This window comes from Chrysochloris asiatica, unplaced genomic scaffold (assembly GCF_000296735.1).
Source record: "Chrysochloris asiatica unplaced genomic scaffold, ChrAsi1.0 scaffold00340, whole genome shotgun sequence".
Classification (NCBI taxonomy): Eukaryota; Metazoa; Chordata; class Mammalia; order Afrosoricida; family Chrysochloridae; genus Chrysochloris; species Chrysochloris asiatica.
In genome coordinates, this window is record NW_006408858.1 from 112682 (window position 1) to 130182 (window position 17501).

Sequence of the window (17501 nt, forward strand, 5' to 3'; positions counted from 1 at the left end):
GGTATCTCCAAGGCCTGCCCTCCTTCCAGCATGGAGAGAAGGTCTACTTCTGGTTCATTTGTCTCAGATATTTTATCTTTTTTCTGGACATGTGCCGATATGGCCATCTGCTTTTGCTTCTTGGGCATGTTTAATGTTTATCTGTGGCCCTAATAATTAATTAATTATGTGTTTTGGTAATTTTTTATGTTTTCTGATTACCTCCAGGAATATGTGATTAGGATGTGGTCTTCCCTTTTCACGCTTCTTATTGCTTAACTCAAAGTAACTTTTTTGAGCCTCAGTTGGGCCTGGGCCTCCAGGGTGGGCCGTTTGGGCTTTGGGTGGGCGGGTTGAGCCTAGGGCGGGCAGTTTGGACCTCTGGGGGCTTGGGCATCAGCGACCAGGCTGTAGGAGGTTTGGGCCTCGGGCGGGTGGTTTGGGCCTTGGGTGGGCAGTTTGGGCCTCTGTGTGCCTGGACGTCAGCATCTGGGCTGCAGGAAGGTTGGGCCTCAGGAGGGCCGGTTGGGGCCTCGGGCGGGCGGGTTGGGTCTCAGGGGCACTGGGCCTCAGCAACCTGGCTGCGTGGCGGGTTGGGCCTTGGAGGCCCTGGACCTCGGCGGCGGCGGGTATGTGATTTGGGCCTTGGTTGGGCCTAGGCCTTTGTGACCAGTCTGTGGGCAAGGTGGGCCTCAGGGCAGGCCTTGGCCTCAGTGCAATCTATTATCTTTTAATTCTATTTTTCCACAAACTTTTTAACTCCCCTCATATGGTGACTAGGTCCTTTCATGCCAAGTTTTTCTGTTTGATGGAGCTAGTTCATGAACTGTCTCTTCAACCAAATACATGCTTCTCAAATGAACTCTTTTTTTTTAACAAAACACAGATTTTATTTCTCTCATTGGCTCCCTGAGGTTAGGTCACTGAGTGTGGTCAGGCTTGGCTGAGTAGACCTGTCCTCTATGTATGGGGCCTGGTGGTCAGCCTCCAGGTGAAGGTGAAAGAGATTCACCAGATTTCCCCCGGCAACCTGCACTAGGGAGGTAGACAGGAGACCTTCTGGGTTTTATCAGCTACTCCCAAGATGGAGGAATAGGACAGTACACAGGCTTCCCTGGCAAGAAAAGGGGCTGGTGGTACCTCAAAGCCACATAGAGAGGTGAGAACCACCAACCACCTTACATACTGTACTTTTCTCGAGAGAGCGCCACCATGTGGACAGCCATTGTTGAAGGAAGTCACCATGTCAGCCATAGTTTGGGTGTCAGTTCAGCTGCTTGAGCCACACAGCCAATTTCACAACCTGGAAATGCCAGATTCCTGGGAGGGAGTTGGGACACACAGACCAGAAGACAAATGACCATGGGAGCAAAGACAGGGTGGGTGAATGTCCACTGGAGGAGGGAGCAGGGATCCTGAGTCCTAAGAGGCTCCAACGGCCAGGAAGATGCAAACTAGAGTTGAGAATAACCACTAAGCAAGAAGCCCGGGGTCATCAGCAGCATGCTATTCAGAAAGAGGCTGAGCCAACTCCTGGCCTCCAAAAACTGCTTCATGGGGATTGGAAAAGGGAGACTGACATCTTAAAAGAAGGAACCCATGTCCCATAAACTGTTGAATCTGTACTTCATTCCCCATACTTGATGGAATTTAAAAAGCTCGGACCATTCTATCTAGAGACAATTCCTACCTGAATTTCTATTTCCTTTGATCTCATTGCTATGCACAAATATTTTCTGGCCTGCTTGTCTAAGGTACACCTGACTCAAGCCATGGTATTTTTTTATTGCTTCATATGTATGTGAAAGCTGATAATAAGGAAGGCTAGAGAAGAATTGATGCCTTTGAATTATGGTGTAGGTGAAGAATATTGAACATACCACAGACTGTCAGAAAAATGAACAATATTGGAAGTAGTATAGTCAGAATACTTCTTATAAGTGAGGCTGGCGAGATGACTCACATACTTTGGATATGTGATCAGAAGGGTCCAGTCCCTGGGAAAAGACATTATGACTGGTAGTTTTTAAGTGCTGTTGAGTCAGTTCTGACTCACAGCGACTCAGTATAGGGTTTCCAAGGAGCAGCTGGTGGGTTTGAACTACCAACCTTGTGGTTAGCAGTTCATTGCTTATTCTACAGCATCACACCAGTACTCCATGCCTGAGGAAGACCCTCAGGATTTACATAGTAGCTGCAACAATAGACTCAGACATAAGGAATGATGGCGAGGATGGCACAGGACAAGGCAGCGTTTCATTCTGTTGTGCATGGGGTCACTATGAGTTGGAACCAACTTGAAGGCACCTAATAACAATTCAGAAATTTTAGCTCGGACAGTAAGCAGATCTTTTTGAATGGATCAGTTGCAACATTTGGGGTTTTCATACATCCTGCTCCTATACGACCTGGTGGTATGTCAAATGATTCGAAAAATGCATTTTTTGTTTTGTTCCTCACTGACTTTGACCTCTTACAAAAATGCCAAGTTTTTCTCTGTTTGATGGAGCATGCCTACTGAGATTGCAGAGCTAGTTCATGAACTTTCTCTTCAACCAAATACCTGCTTCTCAAATGAACTCTATTCAAATGTTCTTTTTAACAAAACACAGACTTTATTTCTCTTGTTGGCTCCCTGAGGATCTCAATTTAGCAACTTGTGGGCATTCCAGCTCATCTGACCCATGCTCAGGGAATCGAGCACTTGGTGTGGCTCTAGGGAGTGAGATGGGGAGTCATAAGGGGCATACTATGATTCACTTTCAGGAAACTCTTTATCTCATCTTGCACTGTAGGCTCAGGGAGCCCCAGAGGCTCAGTCTTGTCCCTAGAAGAGTCCTTATCCCCATCCTCATTCTCCTCATTGCCCTCGCTGATGTCAACATATACCACCTTCTTGGACTTGGTAGGGCTCAAATCAGTGCCAGTGCTAGAAGATATGGAAAGCTTGAGCTCTGACGGGCTGGTATGCTCCTCCTCATTCTTCTCATCCTCAGCAGTAGGCTCCTGAGAATTGAGCTGCTCTGTGTTGAGGACAGTGGCCTCATCTTTATTGGTGTTGGGCTTGGGCAGTGTGTAGGGTGACTCGGAGATGCGAGAGGTGCTGTGCTGGGAGGTATGTTGGGAGGGCTGGTGGGTCCACTTGGTCTCCTCTAGCTTACGTAGTAGGCAGGTCCAGTCGATCTTTGAGGACAAGCAAATGCTAGAGCCCTCCACCTTCTTGAAGCCCAGGAAAAGGTCCAAGAGCACCTCGGTGACTGGGAAGGAGATGAAGCCCAGCTGCTTGTTGAGATTTCTCTCAAACTTGTACTTATAGAGGAGCAAGGAGGTGGCCTGCTCCACCAAGAAGTTGACAAATTCCTCCTCCCAGGGGAAGGAGAAGTGGGACTCCGTAGACTTGGATGAGATGGAGGATAGCCGTTTCTTCCTAGAGAACTTGAGACGGGGATTCTGTGCAGCAGCCAGGAAGAAAAAAAGGAGCATATCATGATCCTGGCCCTCTCCCATACCCCCTGCCCCCTCTCCACTGGCTGCCCTGAGACTCCCTCTACAATAGCCACACCAGCCTCATCACTACCCACACAAATGCCTTGTCATGCTCATGGGACAGTCTTGGGGCACCTACTCTGCTGGACACACTCAGATGCTGAGTACACATTCTATATGCACGTCTGCCAAACTGTACTGTATATTCACCACACAGACACACGTGTCAGTCCCCGTGTCAAGGCCAGTGGCCACAGTCACATTGACAGCCAGGTCCTCCCTAGGCTTCTAAGAGCTCAAGCTGAGGCCCGGCTGTAGAGGAGGGCAGCCTGCTAAAGCCTAGATGGGTCAGCTGGGAGAGCTGGAGGACTATACACTACAGAGATCACCTACATCTGTCAGACAATGTTCTGGGACAGCTCCCTTGTCTCAGGCAGTTGGATTAGAGGGTAAAAAACAAAACCCATTGCAGTGGAGTCAATTCCAACCCATTGAAACCCTATAGGACAGAATAGAACTGCACTCTAGGGTTTCCAAGGCTGTCAGTATTTACAGACGCAAACTGCCTCATCTTTATTCTGAGGAGTGGCTGATGGGTTTGAATCACAGAATCTTTTGATTAGCAGCCCAATGCTTAACCCACTGAGCCATCAGGGATCCTCCTGTGCATGGAGGAGGGCCTTCAAATTTTAAATACAAAGGTTTAAAAAGTACCCAGAATAAAACATAGCTTTTATTCATCTTTGACAACTCCTAGCTCCTAGTTCAGCCAGGATTCCTGGTCTCTCATCACCTTATCACCTTGCCCAAGAGGTTTCCACAGTGCAGAACAAGAGACTGTCATTTGGGCTGCTAGAAGTGTTGGATGACTGTCATTTGGGCTGCTAGAAGTGTTGGATGAAGGAGCCTTCCCTCTGCAGAGATTCCCCCCAGGCTCCCAGGAGCTCCCTTGAGGAGGCCCTGTTTGGACACAGTGAGTTGGAAGATGTTAAGAAGTTGCCTATTGCAGAGAGGTGTGGGGAGAGTCTGGAGAAGAGGTGGCAGGAAGGGAGGTGACAAGGGGAGGCTGTCAAAGGGGACCCCAGGGAGAAATGAGCATGGTTAGAGGGCACATCCACTATGATCCTAGGGATGGGCATTGTGAGATGCAAGCCCCTCCAGGGCTGGGCCCTCTTCCTGGAGCTCGGGGACCTAGAGGTGGGCTGTGGTGGGCTCTGCTCTTTGGGTTCCAGGTCAGACCCCTCATGCCTGGAAGATGAGGGGCAAGAGACCTCTTCTGTGGGTGTCACCTTGAGCCTGAGTTTGGTGGCCACCTGGGTGCCAGACACAGGAGAGCCCTCTTCCTTGACTTTGTTCCGTATTCTGCCTTTGACATTCTTTTTGCTATCCATCTTGAGGTTGGAGGCTACGGTAGGGAACAACTCATAGAACTCTCCCCCGTAGGCAGGGTCTTCCTCAGGCGAAGTTGGCATGGAGTCCGGTGACAGCTGGGAGCTGGGCGGTGGCTCAGGCTCTGGGCTTGGCTCACAGGCTGCGGGGAAGAATAGAGGACGGCCGTCATGGCGGCGGGCGCCACTGAGCTTATTTACAGCCTGGCCAACCACATGCTGCAGGGCAGGGAAGAGGTGATGCTCAGCCAAGAAGTCTAGCGTGCGATGGGGCTCTCGGGCCGAGCAGTAGCCTGGCAGGTCGAAGGAGGCCGGTTGATTCTGTAGTGACCTCATTTCCTTGTTGAACTCCCGCTTGAGAAAGACCAGTTCTCGCTGGGCAGTTCCTAACTCCGATGCTGCAGGTGTGCCTGAGTCTGAACCCAGTAATTCAGAGAACCAAGACAGGGGCTGCTCCAGAGTCCACTGGCTGCTGGCCTGACTGTCCAGCGAGTCCCACAGCAGAGAGTACCTCTGTGAAGAGGGCTTGCTCTGGCTTTTCTGCAGAGAGATGGGGACTCAGTGAAGTTCCGGGGGCAGCCCTGCCAGCAGGGACTGACCCTCAGTTACAACCCACCTGTTCCATACTCCACCCTGGACCTTACCCCTTTGTTCTCCAGCCTGAGCAGCCGCTTGAGGTTCCTCTCCAGCAGCAGCCTATCCTTCATGGGGGGTAGGGAGCCTACTCCACGGACATCCTGGTCGCTGTCACGGTCGCGCCCGCCGACCAAAAGACTGCTGTGGGAGTCGGGCGCCGAGCTGGAGCAGGATGGGTAATTGTTGAGGTGCCCAGTGCAGAGGTTGGGCCGGGTCCGGTGTCGATGTACGGTGCTGAGGTTGGGCCGTACCCTCATTGGCCGCCCCTTGCTAGGCATCTCCATTGGATCCTGCACCTCCACCAGGGGCTCCCCAGCTTCTGTCCTCACAGTTGCCATGCGCTCCGTGGCTTCCTCCACCACTGTCTGAAGGCTGTCCAGCACTTGGCCCTCGGTCAGGAAATCCAGGAAGCTGCCAAAGGGCTGGGTGCCCCATGGGCTGCGGCGGTGGCCCCGGAGGGCTGAACTGCCTGAAGGCTCGTACAAGGATGGTGGATGTGGCTCGTGAACCAGCTTGGAGGTTGACCCCATTTCCGGGAATAGTGGCTTTCTGGGTGGCTGCACCTGAGCAGATAGGTGTGTCAAGGTGAGAAGGGATGCCCTCAAAGGGAGGGCTGCCTGCAACCCTCCTGGGACCCTAGGAGATGGGTAGAGGAAGGCAGTAGGAGGAATTGCGTTTTGGAGTCAGTCTTTGAGAAGGACCCTGGGTAGGCTAACTTGAGCTATGTCACCCTGGGTAAATTGACCATGCTTGAGAACAATTTCCTCAACTGCAAAGTGGGGCTCTAATTTGGGCTGCCCTGAACCTCCCTGACACCCATACTTCACAACTGGAGGACTGTTTCTTCTCTGGTGATGCTCCTCCCACCTCATGTGAAGAAATCCCTTAAAACTTTGGGAGCATCTTATCTGAACCATGGGGCAGGCTAGATAAGTTTATAACGCGGGGTTACTCCAGGCCACCTGAGGTCCTGGTCTCTGTAATCCTGGTCTATGGCTGCTTCTCCAACTGGAGCCCTCTCTCTAAGAAGACCAGGCGCCTCTAGTCCAAGGTTCCTGCCCACCTGGCCCCTCCCAGACAGCCAGGTTTCAGGGACCATGGGAAAGGGATGAAGGTGATTAGGGCCTAGCTGAAGCTTGGAGGAGTAGGGGGCACTGAGGTCTGGGGCACAACCGCAATTAAGCAGCCCAGATTAATGGGGGTATAAACGTCAAGGGTGCCGGTCACACTTACCCGAGCCACGTACGTGGTGTGACCTGCCTCATCATCTGCCAAGTACCCAGAGTGGTGGCGGTATTTGGCCATGGTGCTAGCAGCCAAGCCAGACCCCAGCCTCCGCTGGCTCGGGTTACGCCTTGCAGTCGTGGCCTCTTCTCTGCATTGGGAGGGGAGACGGTGGTGTGAGGGTCCAAGCCTCCGCCTGTCATTTGACCTCCAGTGTATCAGTGGCCCTAGGGCCTGCGCAGTTCCCTGGCTCCAGGTGCCTGGCCTAGAGGATGTCCACTTCCTGTCGGAACATCCCCAGGTCGGGTTTGCCTTTCCTCCCTCTTTGCACATCCGGGGCGGGCCAGCTCACCAGAGTTCACGCCTCGATCCGGGTTGATCCACTCCGGCCTTGGCCATCCGCGCCACGCTAGAGCACTAACACACAATACACTGGGACAGCTAGCCACTGCTTCGTGCTCATTTGCATGCTGCGTCCGGATTGGTGTACATGGACCCCTGCTATCTCCTCCGCACAATTGTGGGGGCGGGGTCCTATTGACCCCTCCCCCACTTTACTATGCTCTGCCCCACCCACATTCCAGCAGGAGTCTTGACCTAGGCATGCGGCTGACCCCCTCTCGGCCACCCCACTGCACTGGGACAGGGGCAGGAGTTGCTAGGGGGGATGTCCAGTTGACACAAGCACTTCCCTTGAGGCTACGCTGCCCTGGCCCTCTTGCTCTCAGACAGCTCCTTGCCTGGGGCATTCTATCTGTGGCCAGAGTCCAGGTTTTCAGGGTTTGCACTAAGTTTCAGCTCTAAGTTACAGACCTGGCTTCAGTTCCTGGTTCTACTGTTCCTTCTTTGTCCATGATTGGGGTGGGAGTAAGGTGATTAAAGCTTTATACAACACATCCACACTCCAACAGAACATCTGTACTTCCTCTCTCTTTCATTTCTCCCTCTGTCTGGTTAACTCAGCAAGTCATCTCCAAGAAGCCTTCCCAGAATTCACCCTAAAGTCTTGGCACAACGTTGTTAGTAAATGATGTCCTTAAGGATGAGAAGGAGACCCTTATCCTTAATGCTTCCAGTGCCTGACCCATTTTGGAAAACAACAACAAAACAAACATCATACAACCTCAAAGACCCTGGCTAAGATCAGAAGAACTAAACAATGCACAGTTGCCACTGTTGACAGCTCTGAAAGGAAGATAAAATGCGAGAAAAAATTGGAACAATACTCAAATTCATAAAAAAGATCAGGCTTACTGGTTGGTTAGAAGCTGGTGGAAACCCTGAGATGATGATCCTTAGTCATCCTTCAGGCCTGGAACTGAATTCACCTCTGTGGCTAAACTTGCAGCCAAACAATAGACAAGCCTATAAACAATGACATCAGTGAAGTATGTATTTCTTAGTTAAAATCAATCAACTATAGAAGATCCAAAGGGCAGCACTTGCCCAGAGAGAAACCTCAGAAGGCAGGATGAGATAGGAAAGAAGGAGGAATAGAAACAGTAAGTACAGGGAGGAAGGAGGAAGAGTGCTTGCTGTGACATTGTGAGGATGGCAATCAGCGTCACGAAGCAAAATGTGTATACATTGTGGACTGGAAAACCAATTCTGTAAATTTTCTCTCAAATCACAATAAAAAGTAAAAACTAGACTTTAAGGTCAAGATGGTGGAGTAGGCAGATGCACTGAGCTGACCCTGTGCAAGAAAGACATGGTAGACTAAGTGAAACGGTGGCCAGTCCTCACCGTTACCAACCTAGCAGCCAGTGGCCTCCCTCTTGTGCAGCCTCTTCTCTGCTTGGGGTCAGGCACCAGGCATAGCACTTCTGCTTTTGGAGGCAAGTGAACCAACTACTATACACACAGTGAACAGAAAACTGTGTTCACACTTCCAGTTTCTACCACATCTACCAGGAGAGAGTTGGTGAGAGCTTGAGAATACACCAATGTGGTGGTGGTTACCACCTAATCGGTTCTGGCTCATAGCAACCCTTATAGAGTTTCAGAGGCTGTAAATCATTACGGAAGCAGAAAGTCTCATTTTTCTCCCATAGATCAACTGGTAGATTCAAACTACTAATCTTTCGAATAGTACCCCAACTCGTAATCCACCACTATGCTCTCAGGGTTCTTCACACTAATATACAATCATCAATTAAATATAAATGTTGTTGTTGCTGTTAAGTGCTGTCGAGTTGGTTCTGACTCATAATGACCCTGTATAGGGTTTCCCAGAAGTAGCTGCTGGGTTTGAACTGTTGACCTTGTGGTTTACAGTCTAGTGCTGATCCTAAATATGACATCACAAACTCTCAGAGAAAACAGACAATTTAAACATATGCAAAGGAACAAGACAGAGTGCTTCAAACAAGTGACCAAAATATAGAGTCAGAAAATATAATAGCAGAATTGGTATCAGAACAATCTAACACGGAATTCAAAAGAATGCTATTTAGGCACCTTCAATGGATTGAAAGAATGATCGAGATATTTTCAGATTAAATCAAGCAAAATATAAACAAAACTACAGAAGAATCCAGGAAGCAAACGGATAAAATATAAGGGTGAATCAAAAATTATCCACACTCTGGCTATAGAATTTATTTTAGTCAACCTTTAGAAAAGACAAATACATCATTTTTGACATAATCTTTTTGTTTACAATACACTTTGTCCATCTGTCAACAAACTTTTATATTCCTTTATTTAAAAATGCTTTAGAAGGGAGAAGAACGGAGTATGGGACCCTACCCAGAGAAACAGTGACGCCAGAGATGGAGGCACAGATGATGACGTGGAGTGGTAGGGGACTCTAGATCCAGAGAGGGAGAGGGGCTGTGTGCTGACGACCAGGGGGCAGGTTGATGATGAATGGAAGGAATTGTAACCATGGCAATTAAACGGATATACGATAGGATGATTGTAAAGCTAATGTTTTCCCATGTAAACTATCACATAATTCACAATAAAACATTTTTTTTTTAAATGCTTTAGGCTGAATTGCAAGCCACGAATGCACCTCTGTCTTTACTTATTCATCAGAGGTGAATTTAAATTAATATATATATATTTTGTTTTGTATGTGTACATCAAATATTTTTGTTTAGTTTTATTGCAAAATATAAGATGTAAAAAGGAAGCCACAGGTAGAAACCAGGATAACTGTTGTTGGCAGGGAGGGGAGGGGATTGTAATCATTGAGATGAAACAAAGATAATTTGTTGAATGTAAAGCTGATGATCTTGTCTGTTAATCTTCACTCAAGTCACAATAAAAAGCTTTTAAAAAAAAATTCAAGAAGTTTAATGAATTCCAAATAGGGTAGACCCCAAAAGAAAAACACCAAGGTGTATTAGAATCACACTTTTTATAACCAAACACAAGGAAAGAGTCTTGAGAGCAGCTCAGGAAAAATTAAAAGATATCTACAAAAGAGAACTAATGATTAAGCAGAAATAATGCAGGCAAGAAGACAATGGAATGACATACACAAAACTCTAAAAGAAAAAAATTGACAACCAAGAATCACACACCCAGAAAAATTGTCCATCAATTATGATGGCAAAATTAGGTCATTTTCATAAATAAAAATAAAAGAATTTGTAAAAACCAGACCAACTTTATAAAAAATACTAAAGGGTCTTCTTTAGACAGAAAATTAATAAAATTAGACAACAACTAGAGACTAACATTCATGAAGATAGAACTCAATCCAGATATAAAAGTTTTCAAAGCAAAACAGACACACACAATTGAAAATAGAGAACCAATGATCCAGTTGAAACCTCCCCCCACCTTGATCATCTATACAGCTCTTATTCATTAAAAAACAAAACAAAAAAAACCATAAAGTAAAAAGAGGGAAATTGGTGAAGAACTGACAGACTTGACCACCTTGTGAGCAGCTTTGGCAATGGAGGGAGGCTGGGCAGATTCAAGTGGGCAAAGGGAAAATTGTGATTTCTTCTTTTACCACATGCTCCCCTGGTGACCAGAGGTGTGGCCAGCTCCCAGCCTCATTCACCCTCAGCACAGACCCTTCTCTTCAGGAGTTCGGAGCCACTTGGTTGCAAGTGCAAGGGGGTGCTGGCTGGAGTATTTTGGTGTAGTGATTTGGTTTCTAGATTCAGGTGGCTTCAGCTCCAGACCTACAAAATCCACCAGACCAGCATTTAACCAATCACCCTAAGGCCAGCTTCCTTGTGGTCCTAACAGACACTGAAACCGGCTCCACCAAGGGCCCCCATGAATTACTTCTGAATTGGATACTCTGAACTGAGGCCAATCTAGGGCCATTTAGGGCCAGGAACTCTGCTGTCACATCCTTTTCACAACCACCTTGTGAGCTCCTTGAATTGCAGAAACACATACGTGATTTCTTCCTTCTGGGTCCAACAACTACATTTTTTTTTTTTTTTTTTTTTTTACAAATATGACAACCCCACAATGCCCCAGAGACAACAGACAATTTTAGCTCACACTAAGAAACAAGAGAGAATGGCTCAAACAAAAGACCAAGATACAGACACAGAAAACATTTCTGAGGGAAAAAAAGGTAATGAAACTAACTGAAAATGAATTCAAAAGAATGGTATTTTGGTACCTTCAGTGGATTGACTGAAAGATTTAGGAAAGCAAGTAGAACACAGAAAAAAACTTTAGAAGAATTCAGGAAACACTACAAGAACAAACAGACAAAATAAATGTAAAATTTGAAACAATACAAAACCTGCAATTAGAAATCTAGAAGATTAATACAAGGATCTCAGGAACAGACAATACATTGAAAGAGCAAAGGAGTAGATTCAAAGGAATGGAAGCCTGGATTATTGAGCTTGAAAAGAGATCTCTCAATATTAGTATGCTAGAAGAACAATCAGAAAAAAGGATGAAAAAACCCCAAGAAAGCCTAAGAGTTATGTGGGACATCATGAAGAGGAACAACTTACAGGTGCTTGGAATTCCAGAACAGGAAGAGATAATAAAAAGCACAGAGAAAATTGTTGAAGAGTTGTTGGAAGAAAACTTGAAAGACAAGAATTTAAGCATACAAGATATTGAACGAACCCTAAACAGATAGATCCCAAAAGAAAATCACCAAGACATATTATAATTAAACTTTCCAAAATCAAGGACAAGAAAAGAATACGGAAAGTAGCTCGGGAAAAACAGAAATTTACCTACCTACAAAGGAGAACCAATAAGACTAAGATCTGATTTCTCAGGAGAAACCATGCAGGCAAGAAGGCAATGGGGTGATGTATATAAAACTCTGAAGGAAAAATTTGCCAATCAAAAATCATATGTCCAGTTTAGCTGTCCCTCAAATAAGAAGATAAAATTTGGAAATTTTCTGATAAACAGAAATGAAAGGAATTTGTAGTGACCAGACCAACTTTACAAAAAATGTTAAAGGGTGTTCTTTGGGCTGAGAAACAACAACAGCAGCCAACAACCTGAGATTACCATACGTGACAACACCACCCAGAACTCAATCGAGATATAAAACTATTTAAAGTAAAACAAATCTACAAGACTGAAAATAGGGAACAAAAGATCAATGTATAATGAAGTCAACTACAAAGCAAAAAAAGAGGGAATAGTGTAGATACAGAATTTGCAAATGGCAAGGAAGTCAAGTAGGTTTCAAGATAAAACAGACTGCTTTAAGAAGAGAAAAAAATAATAAATTACAGGGTAACCTGAAATTAAAATTTAAGGTGAAAAATTGAAAGATTTAGTAAACATTAACCCAACATAAATGAAAATGAAAAGAAAACCCACAAACAAAATGAACTCAGCATACCAATTGTTGTGGAACCAAGAATCCAGCAGCACCACACAAAAAACACACAGAAAAATGACTGCAATCAATTCATACATATTGAAAATTATACTGAATGTAAATGGATTAAATGTACCAGTCAAGAGACATAAAGAACAGAATGGATAAGAAAACAGAATCCTTAAATATGCTGTCTACAAGAGACATATATAAAAAAAAATGGAGACAGGCTAACTGCCCATCAAAAGAAGAACAGTTAAACAAACTTTGGTACCTATACACAACGGAATACTACAAAATGTTGAAGAATAATGATGAATCTGTGAAATACTTTACAACATGGTTGAACCTGGAGGACATTATGCTGAGTGAAATTGTTGTTGTTGTTAAATGCCGTTGAATCGGTTCCGACCCATAGCGACCCTGTACAGGGTTTCCGAGGGTGTAAATCCTTACGGGAGTAGAAAGCCTCATCTTTCTCCCGCGGAGCGGCTGGTAGTTTCGAACCGCTGACCTTAAGGTTCGCAGCAGTCAATCACAAAAGGACAAATATTGTAAAGGACCAATATTGTAAAAAGTTTTTTAAAAGGTTTTATTGGTAAAAAGAAACAATCTATGATAGTTACAGGGCATGAGGGAAGGAAATTATTAAATTATTCATGGGCTATAGGGTAGACACATGTTAACATAGGTGACAGGGCAGGCAATATACAAGAGGGATGTTAGCAGAGGAAAGATGAAGGTAGCAGGAGACACAGGGAGGAATGCAATCATTAAAGTGAATAGAAGTAACTATTGTTAATGTTGGTATATGGAGGGGATTGCAACCATTATAATGAAGTAAAGTATATGAATTGTTGAATACAAAACCGAGGATCTGCTCTGTAAATCTTCACTCAATTCTCAATTAAAAAAAAAAAAAATTGAAAAAAAAAAGAGGGAGGACTCCTGATGTGGTGCTGTGGGTTAATGCGCTGGACTGCAAAGTCAGTTTGAACTGCAAGGTCAGAGTTTCAAGCTCAGCAGACACTCCTTGGAAACCCTATGCAGGATTGCTATGGATTGTAACTGACTTGACGTCACTTAACAGCAACAACAATGTAGTTACAGAACTTCCAAATGAAGAGGAAATCAAGTAGCTTTCAAGAAAATAAATATAAACCTAACAATAACCCTAAATACTAAACTAAGCATTACTCTTAGTCGGAGCCCAACCCCTATCCCTAACACTAACTCTAATCCAACAACAAAAACCATAGTTTATGTGAAATCAATTCCAACTCAATGAGGATTCCATTATCTCAGATACAATTGTGTTCCATAGGGTTTTCAGTGACTAATGTTTTGAAAATAGATTACCAGGTCTTTCTTTCCAGGTGCATCCGGGTGGACTTGAACTACTGACCTTTGTGCTTAGCAAATTGGCATTTTAACCATTTGTACCAGTTGTTGTTGTTGTGTGCCGTGGAGTCGGTTCCGACTTATTGCGACCCTGTACAGGGTTTTGTTGTTGTTGTCGTCAGGTGCCATCGAGTCGGAACTGACTCATAGAAACCCCATGCACAGCAGAATGAAACAATGTCCGATCCTGGGCCAACCTCACTACCGCTGCCACACTTGAGTCCATCAATGATGCCACCTGGCTGATCCATCTTGTTGGGGGTCTTCCTCTTTTTCTCTGACCTTAACCAGCATGACATCCTTCTCCAACGATTGTTTCCTCCGGACAATATGTTCAAAGTAGGAGAGACGAAGCTTAGCCATCCTGGCCTCCAAGGAGCACTCTGGCTGCACTTCTTCCAAAACAGATCTAAAGGGTTTACGAGGCTGTAAATCTTTGTGAGAACAGAAAGGCTCATCTTTCTCCCACGGAACAGCTGGTAGTTACGAACTGCTGACCTTGAGGTTTGCAGCCTGATTCGTAACCAATATGCTACCAGAGCTCCTTCAGTAAATGGTAATTTTTGTCTTCTTGTGGTACAGGGAATTATGGTTCTTCTACCATTGAATTCTACCATTCTACCATAGGCTCTTCTACTCCTATCAATTGACTGGCTTGTTATTGTGGTTGTTAGGTGCCTTTGAGTAGGCTCTGATTCATAGTGACCCCCATGTACAACAGAACAAAACACTGCTCAGTCCTGTGCCATATTCACAATTATTGTTATGCTTGAAACTCTGGCTGCTGCCACTGTGCAGGTCTATCTCATTGGTGGTCTTTCTCTCTCTCTCTTTTTACTGACAATCTACTTTACCAAGCATAATGTCCTTTTCCAGAGACCATCCCGCCTGATAACATTCTGTCTTCTAATGAGCATTGTGGCTGTACTTCTTCCAACACAGATTTGTTTGTTTTTCTGACAGTCCATGGTACCTTCTATATTTTTCTTCAACACCATAACTCAAATGCATTATTATTCTATGGTCTTCCTGATTCATTTTCCAACTTTCACATATGTTTGAAGCTATTGAAAATACCATGGCTTGGGTCAGACATACCTTAGTCTTCAGACTGATACCTTTGCTCTTAAATACTTTAAAGAGGTCTTGTGCAGGAGATTTGCCTAATGCAATATGTTGGTTTCACTGCTGCTTCCATGAGTGTTGAGAGTGGATCCAAGCAAAATGAAGTCCTTGACAACTTCAATCTTCTCTCCATTTATCATGATATTACCCAGTTGTGAGAATTTTTGTTTTCTTTACATTGAGGTGAAATACATACTGAAGGTTGTGATTTTTGAACTTCATCAGTATATTAAGTCCTCTTCACTCTCTGCAAGAAGATTGCATCATCTGTATTTCAAAGGTTGTTGATGACTCTTCCTCCAATCCTGATGCCACACTCTTCTTCACTTTCTCAAATTATTTGCTAAGCATACAGATTGAATAATAATGGTGAAAGAACACAGCCCTGGCACCACCTTCCCTGATTTTAAACCATTCAGTATCCCCTTAACTCTGTTCAAACAATTGCCTCTTGGTCTATATACAGGTTCCTCATGAGCACAATTAAGTGTTTCAGAATACACATAAAAATGGATAAAAGATTGAAGTTGTCAAATACTTCATTTTGTTCACATCAACATTCATGGAAACAGAAGTCAAGATATCAAGTGACATATTGAAAAATAAAGTCTGACAACTTCAGTCTTTTCTCCATTTTTATGGATGTTGTTTATTGGTCTAGTGGTGAGGGTTTTTGTTTTCTTTACATTGAGGTACAACCCATACCAAAGTCTGTGGTCTCTGCTCTTCATCAGTAAGTTTTTAAAATCCTCTTCAATTTCAGCAAGCAAAGTTGTATCATCTGCATATCACAGGTTGTTAATGAATCTTCCTCCAATCCTGATACCCCGTTTTTCATATAATTCAGCTTCATATAATCTGTATGCTCAGCATACCGATAGAATAAGTGTGGAGAAACAATACAATCCTATCTCTTTCCACAGATGCAGTCAGTTTGATTCCTGTGTGCTCCATCTCGTGAGGTCCATGAGTATAGTAGTCTTTTATGTTATTTTAAAAAAGGTATTTGCAATGAAGAAGTCAGTGGTCTTGCAAAATCCTATCATGCAATCTATAGCACCGTTTCTATTACCAAGGCCATATTTTCCAACTACTGACCCTTCCTTTTTGTTTCCAACCTTTGGGAGCAGCATTTATAGCAAAGTTCAAAAGAACACAAAACAATAAATGTTGGTGTGGGCATGGAGAGACTGGGATCCTTTCTCACTGCTGGTGGGACTGCAAATGGTTGCAACCACTGTGGAAAATGGTATGACACTTTCTCAAAAAGTTGGAAATAGAAATACCATATGACCCAGGTATCCCTCTACTTGGTATTTTCCCTCAGGAAATAAAAGCCCAAGCCACGAATTGATATGTATGCACACCCATGTTCATTGCAATATTATTCACAATAGCAAAAAGAAGGAGACAGTCTAAATACCCATCAACTGAAGAATGGCTAAACAAACTTTTGTACATACACACTGGATAACTTGAAGAATAATGAATTACAAAATACCTCACAATATGGATGAATCTGAAGGATATTATGCTGAGTGAAATTAGTCAATCACAGAAAGATAAATATTGTATGAGACCACTGTTGTAAAAAGTTAAGAATAGGCTTTCTTTATAAAAGGAAAATTCTATGATGTTTACTGGGAAGGGGGAGTAAGTTCCTTTCTTTAAGTAATATCTCAGTTTAATACAGCCCTGTGATTTGGTCTTTGACAAAGCAGCAAGCTTACATGGTAGGCCTCATCTTGTATCTCGATTGCAAAGGCCCATTTTTATGTTTAAAAGAAAGAACAAATGTTTGTGATGTTGTTGTTGTTGTTAAGTGCCGTCGAGTCGGTTTCGACCCATAGCGACCCTGAATAGGGTTTCCGAGGCTGTAAATCTTTACGGGAGCAGATCGCCTCATCTTTCTCCCGCGGAGCAGCTGGTAGTTTCGAACTGCTGACCTTCCGGTTCGCAGCCCAATTCGTAACCACTACGCTACCAGAGCTCCTTAATGTTTGTGATAGTGGGTCCATAATTTAACCTTTCATTATTTGGCATGAAATCTACATTAATCTCAGAGCAGAGTATCAACATGAGGTCCAGGAAGGAAATGGGAGACCTTCTGAAGCAGGGTGAAGTGAGAGTAGAGTCAACCCAACTCTGCCATGTTTATTTTCTCATCTGTTTAATCAGTTATTTTAACAGATAATTTTTTTAAATTAAATAATATATTGATGTGAAACTAAAAAAAAAAAGGTCTACTCTTTTGTTTTTTTCAGGTTTAGTGAAGCATGGTTAAGGGCCATAAATAGTCTGGGGGTAAACATTACGCCTGCAGCCAGGGGAAAGTCCCACGTTGTAATAAATTGGACTTCATGGCGTCTGGGAGGGGGTGGAGAATTAGCAGGGCATAGAGCGGCAAAACAAAAGCGGCAGCCATGACCAGCACGCGTATGGGGCAGGGCCTCGGGCCGCCTCCAGGGGCGGGGCCT

General features: G+C 44.5%; 1 protein-coding gene across 1 annotated transcript; it reads right to left on the reverse strand.

The window, feature by feature from the left end:
• Window positions 1-2694: 2694 nt before the first annotated feature.
• On the reverse strand, window positions 2695-6794 carry CCDC116 (coiled-coil domain containing 116). Its single transcript, XM_006875836.1, has 4 exons — window positions 6723-6794; window positions 5498-6052; window positions 4755-5393; window positions 2695-3429 (listed from the first exon to the last, which is right to left on the reverse strand). Exons 1-4 carry the CDS (start codon window positions 6792-6794, stop codon window positions 2695-2697), a joined length of 2001 nt encoding a protein of 666 aa, XP_006875898.1.
• Window positions 6795-17501: the final 10707 nt, after the last annotated feature.